Source organism: Cyprinus carpio, chromosome A5 (assembly GCF_018340385.1).
Source record: "Cyprinus carpio isolate SPL01 chromosome A5, ASM1834038v1, whole genome shotgun sequence".
NCBI classification, from domain to species: Eukaryota; Metazoa; Chordata; class Actinopteri; order Cypriniformes; family Cyprinidae; genus Cyprinus; species Cyprinus carpio.
This window is the reverse complement of record NC_056576.1, coordinates 14,844,550-14,862,480: the sequence shown is the minus strand read 5'-3', so window position 1 is coordinate 14,862,480 and position 17,931 is coordinate 14,844,550. Positions and strand designations below refer to the sequence as shown.

Here is a 17,931-nt window from a genome sequence, read left to right as displayed (position 1 = left end):
TACCCTATTAACACCTATTCAAAGTAGTATACTTTAAGGTACGAACATGCAACTTCTAGGGATAGATAAGGTCAAAGTTGCCCCTTTAAGGGTACTGCAAGTGACAGGATGTTGTGCAAAAAGTTTATCTTTAGGGGTACATTTTTGACAGCATGGCTCCACTAATCTTTCCGTTGCACAAAAGGTCCTTGGATTATTAAAATGCTTTGCTATGGCATCGGTACAGTAGCCTAAATTAATTTTTACATCTCTTTTACTTTTTAAATATTGATAGCATTTGTCATGGAGGAACATACTGAGGAGATTATATTATGGAGAGCATATTGACTTTTGATTGAACATTTTTGTTATCTTGGTCATTTTTTGAGCATAGCGTGAGACTCTCATCGCTTCTGAACCTCTGTAGGAGACAGGTGAGGTTGCTTGAGAAAATCTGCAAGACTCCGAATAAGTATTGCTTGGAGAAACAGCTGACATTTCTGTCGATATTGAATTTGCTTATTAGCCTTTAAGTCTCTTTTTCTATTTTTTAAAAGGACCAGCATGGATCTGTTTAATTTCGAAAAGTTTTCCCTGGAAGAGCAGGGAAGGAGGAGTGCTGCATGTGTGAGAGGACAGAGGGAGAGGGAACTGGGCTGGGTGAAAAAAATACACGGGCTGTGGGACTCAGGGCGACTATAAAACAGCTTTCTTGCCCATTGTGTTGATGTAGTCAAGAAATATATACCGTAAAGTACAGAGACGGAGAGGAGTGAAGTGGGACCGGTTTGTGTGGCTGCTGAGAAACGTTTGTCTTGCGGTTTGCGAGCAAACTTTGTGAGGAGATTTATTTGTGGCGGGGTCTGCCGATGACAATCCTCTGAAACTGTAACTGTCGTGTTTTGAGGCGCAACAGTGGACATAAACGAGCCTTTTATTTTTATGCTCGAAAAAGAAACGTCAGTTCAGAAATTAGTCTTGCGAGTCGTATATCTGCTCTCTAGTCACAGTTTCAACACAAGCGGGACAATTTAAGAAGAGGTATTTTGCTGACTCTGTTCTCCGTACAGTTGACGCGGCTGAAATGGGAGCGCGTGACGGGCGCTCGGTGTCTGCGGTTCACCGGAGCTCTTTGCTCCTGTGGACGCTGCTGCTCATACTGTGGCTGACCTGCGTTCAGGGGACGTGGGGACCCGGAGTTTACAAATACCAGACCGGGACAGCACTTCACAAAGATCAGTCTAAGAGGTAAGGTTTATATGATATGACAGAAGTAACCTGTTGGACAGAAGCTATCTGATGAAAAGTTGACAGTTGAAGTTTTACATTGTTTCGAGTAATGTTTGCCATTAATTTACACTTAAAATACTTTTTATCGATTGTTTGCAGTCAATTAAAAACTTCAGGGGGAAAAGTAGGCTGCGTCTTTATACAAAGTTTTAAAATATTTAAACAAGAGGAAACGCGTTCGTAAATAAAGAGCTGAGATCAGTAAATTCATATTTCAGTGTTTGTTATCCACATTCCTAGTTGGAAAATCCAGTTTAGGTTTTCAACAGTGTGAAAACCTAGTTGTAGCTGATCAGTAAGTTAGTAGACCATCTTGGGCCAGAATAAAACTGGTAAACATGGTGTCTGGTCAATTAACTAATGATCAGCTAGGAGCAGCTATAACCAGCTCCCATGTTCCAAAACACAGATACCAGTTTAACATGGACTGATTAATCTGTTATTATTCTAATCAGTTTGTGCTTCTACCTAAATGCAATGCTGATTTCTCTGCTCTCCATCTAATGCGCCTCCTGTTGTGATTCTGACAGTCTGTTTCCTCTTTCCTGAGATGGGGGAACACCCAACTCTTCTGTCTGTACCTTTGTCCATGGTTAATTCCATTTAAAACATGCATTAAATAAATTGGTATCACTGTCTGGATTTATATTAAAAAAAAAATTGAAATGCTAAATCAGAAGTAATCAACAGTGTTTTTTTAATCAGAATATCATAATTTTAATTTCCCATCTCTAGACCTGGTTAGATATGTACAACAAATACAGTTAGACAAAACATCCAACATGTAAGCTCTCCTCTTCTGTCTGGACCTCATCACCTTGACTGACCTGTGACCACAGCTTATGGCATTGATCTGACCCTCATATCTTCATGTAAATATTTACTCTGTTTGGGTAAATGGCTTAGAGTTGTTTTGGGTGGGATGTGTGGTGGAGTGTCTGAAGTACGCAGGTGTTGAGTGGTCTTTGCTCTCTGGGCTGATGGTTTGCTCTCTCACCCCCTCCTCCTATCAGTCACTGACTGATGAAACAGACAGTGTTTATTAAACACATGCAGCTGCATCGTCTGCATGCTGTGAGAGGGAAGTTTATTGCACTGCTGTCTGATGATGCAGTGAGAAGAGGTCACAGACATCTTTGAGATGCCTTGGATAGGCAGCACTGATTACTGAGATATGCAGTATAACTGTTTATAGTTTAAAAAACCATGTGAAATACTCAAGATGCAGTTGCTTTGAATTTACTTGTTTATAGTAAGTCAAGTTCAGCCTTTCTTTCTTTTTTTTTTTTTTTATACATTTAAAGGGATAGTTTACCCCAAAATGAAAATTGCCCCATGATTTACTTACCTTCAAGCCATCCTAGGTGTATATGACTTTCTTCTTTACAGTCGGAGTTATATTAAAAAATGTCCTGGTTCTTCCAATCTTTATAATGGGAGTGAACAGGGGTCAAGATTTTGAAGCAAAATAAAGTGCATCCATCCATCTTAAAAAGTACTCCATATGGCTCTGGGGGGTTAATAAAGGCCTTCTGAAGTGATGCGAAATGATGAAAAATATCCATATTTAAAACTCTATAAACCATGATCTCTAGCTTCCGCTAACTGTTGCACACATGTTCACATGATAGTGGCATTCCCGGCGGATGATGTAGGACGTAGACGTATGCTAGTGTCACGAGAACCAAGTTTTGTTTACAGCAAAGGAAAACCAGTCTCCTCTTGCCTTATCGAAAATCCTCTGACACTTTTCTTTAAAAATTCTTGTTTTGTATCATGACTGGTATTTTGTTTTGCTCTCTCCACTGCTCTTCTGCATTCTTCACTTCTCATTATAAAGCTTGGAGGAGCCAGGACATTTTTAATATAACTTTGATTGTGTTCGTCTGAAAGAAGAATGTCGTATACACCTAGGATGGCTTGAGGGTGAGTAAATCATGGGGTATCATCTCTTTTAAGGAGCAATTTCTTTATAACCTCATTTATAAAAATGACTTGTTTTTGCAACCTAGTCATGTTTTACCTGGCAAAACATATTTCATTGTGTGTAAGGGCTGCTTGATTGCGACAAACAAACAATCAATCAATAAATAATCATGATTATTTTGGTAATTACTAAGATCTTGATTATTTTTTGCAATTACTTGTTGACTTTGGAAACATTTATTGAATGTGTAAATTAGATCATAATAAATAATATCAAATATGTTGTAGTGCATTTACACAACCTACTAAAGACTTCTAAACAACATATGCTCAACATTTTAGTAACTTATTTAACTTATTCCAACATATTTTATCTTGATTGTCTTGCATTTAAAATAATACGGTTTGATTAAATGCCCTAGTGTGTTTAGTCTATAGATTAATAATAGCAAAACCAATTAATTGGTGTCAAAAATTATGTTAACATGCATATTAGAAGTTCAGGTTCAGTATGACTACAATAATAATTTATCTTTTTAAAATGTTATTTAAATGCTGTATCTGACTAAAATTGTGAAGTCTGACTAACAGACCTACAAAATGTGATTGTAGCTTGGCTTTGTGCAGCATTTTTACATGTTAATCAGACAACAACTGGCCTTGGCGTTGTGCACCTGCATTGAAAGATGCACAACATGTATTTAATCTTACGTGATAAGTATTTGATATCACTTCATGTATACTTTATACTGTAGTTCGGCTACACAGAATCTCACTGTACATCAGTTAAAACTGCATGTCAATGTACTGTATAGATGCCTGCATAATTTAGTTTCCCACACTAGAGCACAGAGGAAAAGTTTATTCTGCTTTCTAAAGCATCACAGGGAGAGGGTGAACAGGCATAATAACCTTTGCCATAAATCATAATTAACCCCGATCCACATCCTAAACCTGAACCTAATCCATTTTGCACATAGCCAAGACAATGCCTGAAACGTAAATGTCCTGAGAAAAACCCCTTAATAATATCTGTCTAATTAGGGGCCGAGCGCAGTTGGGGGTTAAGTCAGCAGCTATTTCCTGTTCTGCTCGGCTTCACGGCCCTGGAGAGCAGCACTCAGGGTGGGAGTGTGAGACTTGGGGCCCCAGAGGGACCTTCAACTGCTGACCTATCAACATCATCCAACATACCTCCACCTCTACCCTCATTCTGCCTTCATGAAAGCAGTGGCTCTTTAATACTTAAGTGTTGCTCCGAGGGTTATACACATAAGATAGGGGCTATATTTTTGTTTACTTTATTTGTTTTTCTCTTCTGCATTGTAAGTCAATTGTCGATTGCAAGTCCATTGCAAATTGTAAAAAAAAAAAAAAAAAATTCTCAAGAAAGAAGTTAAAGAATTTAAGACAAATTATATAAAGTTTGTAAATGTCATTCTTGGAAAATTCATAAGATATTAAGCTATTTTCTTAGAATTTTTGGTGTTATATGTCTGAGTGGTGGTTCTCGAAGATTTTCTGTTCAAAAAAACATTAATAAAAAAAGTCACATCATGCATAATCATGACATGATTACTCAGTGGTATTACTTTATAGTATTGTTAGAGGTTATCTTAACATTACGAGGTTATTTACAATGGTTCTTTTCAGGAATTCAGATTCCTCTTAAGTTTTGTCTTCAGAATAACCTTAAGAAAACATTTTTATTAAGAAATTTTTTTGGAAATACAAAATATTCTTAATTTTATTATATAAAGTGAAAATGTATGAAAATAGGAAGAAAATGGCAGTTAATAAAAATGTTATTCTTAAGAATTAATGTTTCAGAATTTCTTCTAAATCTTCTAAACAGAAAACAAATGCTGCAGCACTCTCACATGTTGTCAGATATAAATCAACATCATCACATGAAACTCAACAATCAATCAATGAAGGAATCGGTTTCACTGTGAGGATAGAGATACTATCATCATGATCTATGGGTGTTTCTCTGTGCGCATTCACTCATCCATATCATCCGCTTCAGGGCTGTTTACCCTGTGAGGCTGGTCCTTAAATCCAACCCTGGAGAAGGACTGTCCCACCATGGCCTTTGACCTCATTTCTGCTTTGTCGTTCTTTCTTTCTTTTCTCTCTTTTAGTACTTTTTGATGCTTTCTTTCAGCATCCCATTAATCTTATTCATCCCTCACTGTTTTATTGGACGTCATGAGTGCGGCCTAATTGGGTTATTTTACCACCCCCCCACCCCACCCAGTGCATCCCAGGAGGGCTTCATTACTGACCCGATGATGAAATGCTCTCTTTCCACCCCTCCTGTCCAGCTGCCACAGCTTTCCATTGTCTTCTTGTTCAAATTTAATTTATTTGCCTCCAGAGTCAATAATCTTTGTAGTCTGTGCTACATTGCGGGAGTCAACATTTGTGTCTCACGCATTGTGTGTTGAAAGCTAGCATTCACGCTTTAAATGAAGTGCACTGCTTTTCCATTTGTCTGAAATGAGACAGTTTCACGATCTTTCCTCTGGTTTGTATTGTATGCATGTGTGCATTTTGCTGCTTTTATTTAATGGCCTTGGCTTGTTTGCTGCTCCTTGCATGCTGAGTTGCACTCAGTCCAGCTCTGTGTGATTCCTGCTATCCCTTTCTGATTTGAGTTATCTCTCCCTTACAGTCTGTGCTATGATCTCTGCTTTGCAGAGTTATTTATGACATTTCTGGTCCGATGTGTGTATGTGAGGAAGAGAGTCAGTATTTCAATCTGTTGGCCAAGTGCATGTTAATGCCAGTGAAATGTAGCATTGCTGAGCTGTTGAAAGCTTTCACACCTTTTAACCTGACTTGCTTTAGTAGATTTGTTGAAGCGGTGTGAACCTTAAAAAACCATATAGCCAAGTCAAATAATTTGTTATGAAAAATGCTAAATCTTTATATCTCGCATTACTGAACTATTTTCAAGGCACAACAATAAGTGGAACTGTTATCATAGTGAGAATTAGAGTGTGGGCTGATAACTGGGTTGCATAATGAGCCCTCATTAATGTTTTGTGAAGGAGAGATGTTAGATTACAGGAATAATGGTCTGTAAGTACTGCTCCTCATATTTAACCCTCTGTCTCTCCCTGCCCCGAGGTTTAAATCTGGATCAAAGCAGATTTTAGCTGCCTTTGCCTCCATCTCTCTGTTCAGAAAGCGGGCGAAGGGTTATTTCCCAGTGAAAGGCTTTTGTGCTGTATGTTCCTTATAAATCTTCTCATAGTTCATATGGAGCTGGTCTGTGTCCAGAATGTTTTCACAGAGATTCAGAGAATGTCATACAATGTATGCTGTTTGTAAATGGAGAGGGTATTTTACATGGTTTTTAGGTAGATTTGTATTTTAGAGTAGAGGGGCTCATTGAAGTTACAGTTGGCCAAAGTCTGGATCAGATGAGAAGAGAGGGGGGTGAACACAACTTGAATAAATCACCCTGTTCACCAAACTGCCATTGTGATTGGGGGTAGTGTGGGAACTGTGTTCTGATGGCTGTGCCGCTCTAGATCTCTATCTGTCCATTGCTTGGACGTCTCCTCCTACTGCGAGTGAGTTCGGCTCATTTCTATGCCCATTCAACTTATGTAGCAGATTTACAGGCTAAAATGATGCTAAATGGACAGAATCAGTGCAATGGTGTTCAGTGCGACTGAAATCACGGTGAAATATGGAAGCAATTATATGTGATAATTTTTGCTCAGGTGAATTTACATGATTTAGTGTGTTGACAGAGGTGATGTGACTGTACAAGTTCACCACAAAATTAAAATTCTGCTATCATTTACTCATCATCATGTCATTACAAAGCCATATGACTAATTCTTCTTTGAAACACACAATATGTTTTTTTGTTTTGTTTTGTTTTTTTGGATGGAGTATTCAAGCTTTGAAGAGCATTTTATTTTATTTCATTGATGTAGGAACATGGCCTGCATGGGTAAATTATGTGGAGTGATTTTGAAAATATACTATACTATACTATACTATACTATATATATAATTTTTTTTTTTTTTTGTATAGTCGTATTTATGGTAGAGTTTGAATGTGCATTTTTGTGTTTCCTAGAGAAGGACAAGTGTACGATTTGTGGTTTTAGGTTCTATAACAAGCGGATCACAGAAATACCTTCATGATTTTCTGCTGTGGCCAGACTAGCTTCTGTGTTTGTGTGTCCAGTCTGTGTGTGTTTGTTGGCTTGGCCAAAGCAGTTGGTCAGGTAGTGACCGGATAAGCCTGTGGTCACTCCAGTTCTGTTCCCTCATCTCAAACCACCTAAAATGCATAGGCTTTGGAAATTTCAGGAATATTTGAGGGCTGGTTCTGTGGGCCATAGTTTTTGCAGGTTCTGGAAATGTGCTGGGAAACAGCACATGTGAGAGCTAAATGTGTATTTGTGTGTGCGTGAAGATGGTAGACCCCATGTTGTTTCTGGTTGCAACTTCATACCAGTGATACAGTACATGATACATTTAAGGCATTTTTATATCATGCAAATATATTATATTGATTTGTTTATTTCTATAAATATATTTAAAATATTGAAAATGTTTAGTAAAGAAAAACATTTTTTGTAATAATTTATATTTCCAAATTTTTTAATATCAGTATTTTATGTAAAAATAATAATAATAATAATTATATTTAAGTATTAAATAGAAAAATATTTATAGGTTAAAGAGATACTAATCTACCTAAGGTGACCAATCAACCTCTTACCTATAACTAGTATTGAATTTACATCATTAAAATGTATTTCTTTGTATCATGTCATTCCATGAGTGTTTGAAAATGCTGTCACAATATCATAAAACCCTAAAAATTCTACACACACGCAATGCCACAGACAGACAATCTACAGTAATCCAGGCAGATTGATGCTGATTATTGAGCATGTAATGGCCCTCTGGTCTGTTTTCCTGGTGTGTGATCATAGCTATGCATAAGCTGAGCCATTGATAATAGCCACTGAAGTATAGTATATATAATGACCTCCATATGCTACACATGCATTAACTCTCTTTGAATCCTGCTCCACACCTCTTTGATTTATGTTTGCTTAATTTGAGGCATAATGGTTCATACAAAGGTCTGTTTGAGGTGAACTTATCAATGGCTCTTTGTTTCAAGTCGTTCTGTGTAAAAGTCATGAGGGAGCTCAGAGGGAAAGAGATCTGATTGGTGTTTCTCTTCAAACCCACATTTTCATTCCTTTCTTTTGTGACTTCTGGCATGTGCCGAGAGTCTGGGCTTGGGCCGAGCAGCTTTGTTTTGGTTCTCCGTGTTACTTTCCCCCTCTCCTCTCCTCTCCTCTCCTCTCCTCTCCTCTCCTCTCCTCTCCACTCCTCTCGTCTCCTCTCGTCTCCTCTCCTCTCCTCTCCTCTCCTCTCCTCTCCTCTCCTCTGTCCTGCTTCTAGTCTGCTCCTCATCAGGGCTGGATTTGCCACTGCCTTCCCAATTAGAAAGTTCCACATTATGTAGGGCACATTTAATGATTACCGTGTCAAACATTCCAGATGACTTTTGACTCCCAGGCTTGTTTCTCTTGTTTGAATTTTTTGCTAAATAATGAGACTGTGACTGAAACCATACCTTGAGTGAGCTTCTATGTTACAAAGCTGGGCTGTCATGATTTCATATGTATGTATATACAGGGGTGGAGAAAAAAACAATATCTTTATGGCTATATATTATATTGAGACAAGAATGCCAAGTATTGATCTTTAATCAGGGTTTGAATTTTGTGTGGGATTGTGGATATTGCACATAGTTTTTCTCATTCCCATGTATGAAAATCAGATCAAATCAAATCAATAATTTTAAATCTTTCTGTCAAACTGTAGTTTGACAAATAGCTTGAGGGAATAATATTTTAATATATTGTAATATTACTATATATATATATTTTTTTAAATTAATCGTAATATTTATTTAAGAAAATGTCAGAGTGTGAAATCAAACTGCCTTGCATTACTGTGTAACCTAACCCTAACGGGGAAAAAACCACACACACAGCACCATCTAGCATTACAATTTATACACTTTGAAGGATTTTTTTAATGGCAATGTTCAGAATATATATCACAATATATGTCACCATACTCTCTCTCTCTCTCTCTCTCTCTCTCTCTATATATATATATATATATATATATATATACTATCATACACCCGGCGCAAAGCGACGCAAGGCGCAGTTTCAGTCTGGCGCCGTTCGCATTTTCCCGACCAGCGCCACGTCGTTTAATTAAGGAGCTGAAAATAGACTGCGCCATAGACCAACTCAAACCTGGTCTAAAGTCTGGCGCAATATTTTTTCTTTGTTATTTAAAGAGCGCGTTAGTATATACGGGTCAACAACGCGTGTACACGCTGCTTATTAAACACACAGGGATGCACAGCAGCACACAATGACACAAACATGCCAAATATAAAAAATTAAAGGATTGCAATGCATAAGAATTTTTTGTAGGCTAATTAAATATAAAAATGCCTACATGTCATAATGGATAGTCATCGCATGTATCAGAATTAGGCTATCTATTTGCTCGCGCACGAGCAGCTCTGTTTCATCTTGGAGACGCGTTCTGTCTTTGTGCTTGCCAAATTCCGCCATGTACATAGCAAATCCGTCATGGCATGAGCGCAACTGGCTCTTAAAGGGAATGGAAGATGAGACTCTGATTGGTTTATTGCAAGTTACACCCAAAAAACACCCATTACTCATTAAGAGAATAGGGACAACCTGTTTAGACCATGCGCCCGGGCACGCCAACTGTTTTTGCCTCGTTAAAATAGCAAAAGTGGATTTGGACACGCCCTGAGTGTACCAACGCCATGCGCTTTACACTTTGTGTTTAGAACATTAAAATAGGGCCCCTCATGTTAAGCCCTTTTTTTGAGTGGCTAAAATTGTTTCTGGGCTTTTCCAGCCGTTTGAAGTGAAGCCCTGATAAAAAGCAGCACAAAAGAAGCCTCTGCTTGGGTTTTTGGCTCAAGTTTCTAAAAGCTGTCTTAAATCTAGATGAGGAGCCCACACGCTCACTCACACAGGACATCATCCCCCATCCATGACTTGACCTGCTTGTAGCTGCGGAAAGAATAAAAATGGGCGGATGTGTATTGCTAGCGATAGACCGCAAAGTAAACAGTGCTGACAATGCTCTCCTGCTGGGCATATGGGTCATTTAACCTGCATAAACATCATAAAGAGTTTTCAAAGAAGATGGTTAGACTGTTGAAGGATGGGTGTCCCATGAAACATTGATCCCTTTTACAGTATGTGGGAGTTGGATTAGATCATTTTATGGTCTGTGTGTGTTATTATTCTTACATCATCAGAACCATCCAGTACAGGATGGAGGTCAATTAGATTATTCCACTCTGATTCTTATATTTCTCTCTCTCTCTGTTAGGAACTGGTGTCCGCAGACAGTGACTAAAACAGTGGCCTGTCAGGTGCAGAATGGCACCATTCTCCAGAGAGTCTATCAGACCTGCAGGTGGCCTCAGGGTTGCAATGGAGGAAGGTGAGTTTATTATCAACACACACTCACTAAGTATTTTATATCATTTTAGGGACCTCCGTTTCATCTAGCAGCATGTTCAGTAAATTGAATGGCATTTTCCTGTTCAGTGGTTATGTGTTTGTAGGACACTGTTCCAAAAACGTAACTAAAACTATTAAATGTTGTACTTATAAAGTTTTAATCTCATAACTTCATACAGTTCTTGACTGGATCTTGTAAACCCTGAAATTTTAGCATAATATGCATAATATGCTGCAAGTGTATAAGAAATGAGACAAAATGGCACCGTTGATGGTTGCCTCAGTGTGGAGCACAGTTGTGTAAATGTTTTTGTTAGTTTGTCCCAGTTTTAGCTATATTCCTGCAATCAGTTTAACCAGGGACGAATTGGTGAACATTCAGCAGTAAACACCACCAAATTTTTTGACTATTCTGGTGTTTTGTTGGACAGTTGGCGAAGCAGCAGCGCTGCTCAAGCGCTTTAAGACATGCAAGCGTGGGAAGAGAGCCGGCGCGCTCGTCAAGCTCAGACAGCGCACCTTAAGAATGTCGCTGCCTAGTATGCACTAGATACCGTCTCCCAGCACTGTGTTGAATCAACAACTGGCCAACAATTTGAATGAGTTCTATTGCAGATTTGAAAAACCCTGTCTCACACACCACTCCCATTCTGACCTTCTCTCCTTGGATCTGTTAATACCTCCAGCAACCCCCCTCTACCCCTTCCTGCTCTTAGGGTCAGTGAAAGGGATGTGCGTCAGGTTTTCCGGAAACAAAAGACAAGAAAAGCACCAGGCTCTGATGGCGTTACACCAGCCTGTCTGAAATCCTGTGCTGAGCAGGCCCTATCTTCACACAGATCTTCAACAGAACACTGGAGCTGTGCACCCTTCCTGCTTCAAATGCCCCACAATTATCCCCATCCCAAAGAAACCTAAAATCACAGGACTGAATGACTACAGCCCTTTTGCTTTCTGTGGTCATGAAGTCATTTGAAAGACTGGTTCTGGCCCACCTGAAGGACATCACTGGACCCTGCAGTTTACTTACCAAGCAAACAAGTCTGTGAATGATAGAGTCAACATGCATTACATCTTGCAACATCTGGAAAGACCAGGGACTTATGTCAGGATCCTGTTCGTAGACTTCAGCTCGGCCTAAACACTATCATCCCAGACCTGTCCAAATTAACCCAGCTCTCTGTACCCACCTCCATCTGTCAGTGGATAACCAGCTTCCTGACAGACAGGTAGCAGCTAGTGAGGCTGGGAAAATTCTCATCCAGCACCCACACCATCAGCACTGATGCCCCCCAAGGATGTGTGCTCTCCCCACTGCTTTTTTCCCTATACTGTACACCAGTGACTGCACCTCTAAAGACCTCTCTGTCAAGCTCCTAAAGTTTGTAGATCACATCACACTTATAGGCCTCATCCAGGACAGTGACGACTCTGCTTACTGACAGGAGGTTAAAGAGCTGGCTGTATGGTGCAGTTATAACAACCTGGAGCTGAACATGCTCAAAACAGTGAAGATGATAGCGGACTTCAGAAGGATCACCCCTGCACTCCTCCCACTCATCATCATAAACAGCACTGTGGGACGGTGGAGTGCTCTGCACTTCTATAACTGTCTGGTTCAGCTCAGCTATCAAATCAGACCTTAGAAGATCGCAGCAGATAGTCCAGACTGCTGAGCGAATCACTGGTACAACCCTCCCCACTCTCTAAGATCTGCACTCATCCAGAGTGAGTAAAAGAGCCGGCAAAATCATTCTGGACCCCTCACATCCAGGCCACTTACTTCTTGAACTGTTGATGTCTGTTCGGTGCTACAGAGCAATGAGCACCAAAACAGCCAGACATAAGAACAGTTTCTTCCCTCAGGCAATTCATCTCATGAACAGTTAACTTGGCAATAAACATACTTCTTATTCATATTTCCATGCATTTGTACATTTTATACCTGTACACACAAATACCATCTATAGTCTATTTTTATATATTGTGTATTTTTTTAAAATATTTGTTTTATATTTTTATTTCCTATTTACTTATTTTTGCTGTCAGTCTTGTCACTGTAATCTGATTGTGCTGTGGAAGCTTTTGTCACCAAAACAAATTCATCGTTTGTGTAAACATACCTGGCAATAAAGCTCTTTCTGATTCTAAAGTATACACTTATGTTAAAAAGTTTGAGTTTGGTATATACAGTATATTTTTAAAATGTTTGGAAAGTCTTCTCTTATGCTCACCAAGGCTGCTTTTCTTTGTAAAGCAGTTAGTTGTAAAAATAGTGTGAAATATTACACTTAATATAAAATAACTGTTTTCTATTTTAATATATTTAAAAATGTGTTTTATTCCAGTGATCGTAAAGCTGAATTTTTTTAGAAATCGTTCTTATTATGATCAATGTTGAAAACATTTGTGCTGCGTAATATTTTTGTGGAAACTGACTAACATATAACCATAAGTCTCTGTAGAATACTTCTCCGGTTTCCATAATCAAGACACTTTAACAATTAAATAATGATAATTGTTTACTTAATGAATAATATTATAGAATGAGAAAGCTACAATGCTAGCTGCATTGTGAAAAGAGGTGTCACCAATATTTTCATTGTTGAGTGAACTCTAAAGTAATATAAATATAGTAATAATAAAACTTTCAAACAGTCTTACATTTTATGTGTGTGTGTTGCAGCTATCGCACTGTGGTCCGGCCATCCTATAAAGTAGTGTACCGCATCATCACCTCTCTGGAGTGGAAATGTTGTCCTGGATACAGTGGATCTCAGTGTGAGGAAGGTAGGACGACTGGTGATGTTAGTTGCATCCCAATAAAGAACTAAACACAGTTATGAATAAGGAATCTCTATACCGTGCTTGTCTCTTTGTCAGAGCTGGGAAATCTTTCTCTGGGAAAAAACTTTGTGTAAATGAAAAAACGTAAATAAAGTCGTCAAACTACAGTCAAGATACTGAAACGGGTTTTTAAAAGAGTAGATTATAAAATAGAATCAGATAACAAAACTTTTTTTTTTCTCTGTGTGACAGTGTCAGCATGTAACTTATACTGAATAAAACACATGCATCTTTCATTAAAACCAAGCTAATGAAAACATTTGAAGCAGCATTCGATTAAATCTGACTAAATTTTTAATATCTATTATATCTATTATTTTTTAAACATGAAGTTTTGCATTAGGACTGTGTATTTTTTAATAGGTTTATTATAATAAATGACCGAACCATTTTGTTAAAAATAAATCTGACTTCCCAATGCTACTTGAGAGAGAATATATTTCCTCTTTTACTTGGCTGTGTGCACAACACACTGTGACAAATAGCATCTATGTAGCATTTCATCATGTTGCTCATTGGAAAATGTTGCTGGAAAAAGCTACACTATTTTGGAAACAACTAAACTGCTGTTGCATGCCTGAAGAAGAAAAAAAATCTTAGTAGTGTCACTTCTCTTAGTAGATATTTCCCAACACTGTTCATCGTTTAAAACTAGACGTGACCTGGGATTTGGAAATGATCCACAAGTGTTTGGGGTCTGTGAGGTAGCCATATTTGTTATTTAATGTTTATACAGGCTCACACAAGGAGACCACCGCACAACTAATGTCCTGCCCTGTCCACAGTTCACGTCTGACTTTGGCTTCTTCTCGTTCGCTCCACTGTCTCTGTTTGTAAATCATGTCCCAGTGTCAGGAGAGCAAATAGTGGAGAAGACATAAGAAGAGAAACAGGATGGATGGCTGTTGTGAGATGGCGAAAGCATGCGTGTGTGTGTGTGAGCGTGTGATTTATGTGAGCGCGTGTCTCAGCTGTGTTTGTGTGCTGTTTCTGGCTACTTTGCTCTGTGACTGTATGTGTGTGTGTGTGTGTGTGTGTGTGTGTGTGTGTGTGTTTGTGTGTGTGTGTGTGTGTGTGTGTGTGTGTGTGTGTGTGTGTGTTTGGCTGCATTCTCTGAGTGTCAGCCAGAGCCTCATTGTGATTCCTGCTGGGAGTAACTGTGAGGACCAGCCAGCAGCCATGACGGTCTTCTGTCCTCCCCCAAATGAACCAGGTCTTGTGTGATCTGGCCAAAGTTGGTCTTTATAAGCTGTTGTTTGAACCAGCTGTACCCACTGACTCACTTGTAGTTTTTAAGTTGTTATTGGACACTTTTAAGCACCGCTAAATGATTTAATGTGTCAGGCATTGCCAGGGTGGCAAGTCTTCATTTGACTGAACTATAACTTACTTTTATAGACAGGTTTGGCTTTAATGCACCCTGTAAATTTCTTTGAGGGATCTTAATGCTGTACTGTGTCTGTCATATGATTGTTTGTGTGTGTGTGTGTATGATTAAATGTCAAGTGGTAGCAGTATGCTAACTGTACTTACTACTTCCTGTCTGTGAGGCAACATGGTTTTTCTTTAATCCACGGCAAAAGGCTTTGTCTATATGGAGCTCTTTTTTTCTTTCCCTGGGTAATAACAGGAGCATGTACACACAGCATTTTAATAATTTTTAAGTAATTTAGTTCACCCAAAAATTTACTCACCCTGATGTTGCTCCATGTATGATTTATGTTTTTTTCTTTGGAAAACAAAAGGAGATGTTTTGTCCAAGCTGAAGCCAATTTGGTTCCAATTCACAAGATTTCAGTTAGATTTTATTTAATGGTTTAATTTGATTTCATTCATTCATTCGATAATTAATTCATAATTTGATTCAATTTGATTTTATTCAGAATCATTTAGGTACATTTTTCTGTTATAATCTGTTATATTTTGCTTGCAAATAAAAAAAATAAAGATTATCCTGTTAAATATGCAAATTCATACATATTTACTTTTTTATGTTGTTTAATAAAGATAACATAAATTTGATGAATTGATGTTTATTCAGTGACTGCTCATATTAGGCATGTCAATGATTAATCGATGATCGATTAATTGTCGATAAGAGATGCAATCGATTAAAGCAATCACGGTCGATTAACCTGTTTGGTTTTGGGCTGCGTGTGGCTCATGTGCAAAACACGTGCGAGCACCTGTGAGTGACACTTGATGGTATATAAATGCATCAACATTCATTCATAATGTACAAATTAAACTTTTAATGTGATTTAAACTTTAAAAGTACATTAAAATAGAAACAACACAAAGTTATCCAACATGGAAAGCAATAGAAATGTAGTTACTAAGTAATTTCCCCAGATAACTGTTTCATATCGTGTGCTTTGCAGGGCTGCAGGACACAGGACAGAAAGGCTATCCTACAACTTGTTAATTCGTTCCTACGAATTATTAATTTGTGGCAGCTGTCCATGTTTCATTAATTTGTTCCTTAAAAAACCCATGATTTAACTGAAATAAGGGAACAAATTAATAAATTAATAAATTGAACGAATTCTTAATTCATGAAATCTTTCATTTACCTTCCCGCATGTTTACCACGGAAGCAGTTCTCTGACTGCACAGGACAGCCACGCGCCACAGTTAGGCCTATGTTTGGGATGATTTTATTTGAAATGCCATCATGTCAGTTGAAAACATTGCAATTGTGTTTTAAAATACAACAACGAGCACCACGAATTAATTTAAAGAGACGCGTTCAGCGGTCTCCGTGCCGGGATAGAAAACAGTCAACAAAGTAAAATGATCTCAAACATAGCCTACAGCGCGCTCCCTTCATTTTATCAAATGATCTTAATCACATCTATTCATTTTATAATCCTGCTACTAGCATTTTATTCAGACTAAAAGCCCTTTAATTCAAGTGTGAAAGTTTTTTTTTTTTTTTTTTTTTAGTTGCTTTGGCACATCATGTCATACCAGACTGTGTGCCGCAATAGACCCATTTTGCAGCATTAAGGTTAACGATTAATCAATTAATTGATCGTTAATTAAATGATGATTCATTATGGAAATGATCAAAAATTGACATCCCTAGCTCAGATGAATGTACTGAATTAATTCAGTTAATAGTCTATCAGACTGATTTAAGCAGTAACTTCTATTTTTCTGATTCTTTTTGAATGATTAATTAAAGGGATAGTTCACCCAAAAATGAAAATTCTGTCATCATTTACTTACCCACACGTCAGTATCAAATTCAACCGAAAAGACTTTAGTTAATCTTCAAAATGCAAATGAAGGTATTTTTAAAGAAACCTGGGTGATTTTTGCCCCCATTTAAAGTTAATAGAATGAATGAACTGAAAAATTCAGTCACATTTAGTAGTGCTATTTTTATCTCATAGATGCACACTATACAAGTAACTGTGTGAACTGAGTTGATTTGGTTAGAGAATCTGTTTGACCTGAGAGGGCAAATCCGAACTTGATGACTGCATTAATAGTTTGTTATTTTGAGAATGAGTTTACTTTTATCCGAAGATGAAACTGCACAGACAAACCCAAACCAACACCACCAACCAAAATGCAAATCGTTTTATTTTCACACAATTACATACCCCAAAGGCAGCAGACATCCATGACATCAGAGATAAAGTGAGTAAATTAAGTTTAATCTGTTCCTCATAAGAAAGAGATGATGAAATGGAGAGGGGCTACTGCCTTAAGTGGAATGCTGTGAGGCCTGTGAACACTATGTCTTATCGGTACCATGTGTGTCAAACTCTGATCACAGACACCCCTGAGTGGAACTGACAGCTCCATTCTGTCTCTTTCTGTCTCACTAACACCACAGTTTACAGTGGGCTTCAGCACCCCTCAAGACATCGCTCATGTCACTGATGCAATACACTATAGTGAGGAACAGAGTCTAGAAAGCATGTTGTGTATGCAATGCACAAACATTTATTAGTGTCTAGTATATCAGACCGTGGAGAATAGGCTTTATTTTCTCATATATAATGAGATGTACCGTCCAGACAACCCCCACATCATCTTGTTTTATAACACTGTCTGCCTGTCTCTGTTTGTGTCTACACTGGCTCCAGCTCATTTTCATGCACACAGTATGGGTTGTAGTTTAAAATGTAAAGTGTAATCGCATCTCAGCGCAGTGATTCTGTGTTGTTGTAGGATCAGTTAGTTGTGTTCTGATGTGGGGTGTGTGGAATGAGGAAAGAGAAATATGGCTGCTTCAGTCAAACAATATCTCTTACACATCACCTTCACTTTAAAGCAGCATTATTCAAGTAAG

The 17,931-nt window shown here is 38.2% G+C and overlaps 1 protein-coding gene across 5 annotated transcripts in view; it reads left to right on the top strand.

The window, feature by feature from the left end:
* The first annotated feature begins 608 nt into the window (after positions 1-608).
* The window catches only part of LOC109090219 (EMI domain-containing protein 1-like), a 59,235-nt gene continuing 41,912 nt past the window's right edge, over positions 609-17,931 (top strand). For 2 of the 5 annotated variants that reach the window (XM_042754581.1, XM_042754586.1), the window contains exons 1-3: positions 612-1,227; positions 10,645-10,758; positions 13,465-13,568. In XM_042754581.1, coding sequence (XP_042610515.1) covers positions 1,064-1,227; positions 10,645-10,758; positions 13,465-13,568 — 382 coding nt within the window. In that variant the 5' untranslated portion in view covers positions 612-1,063. Of the gene's footprint in view, positions 1,228-10,644; positions 10,759-13,464; positions 13,569-17,931 lie in introns of all 5 variants that reach the window. The other 3 variants (XR_006159463.1, XR_006159465.1, XM_042754579.1) reach the window with 3 other exon arrangements.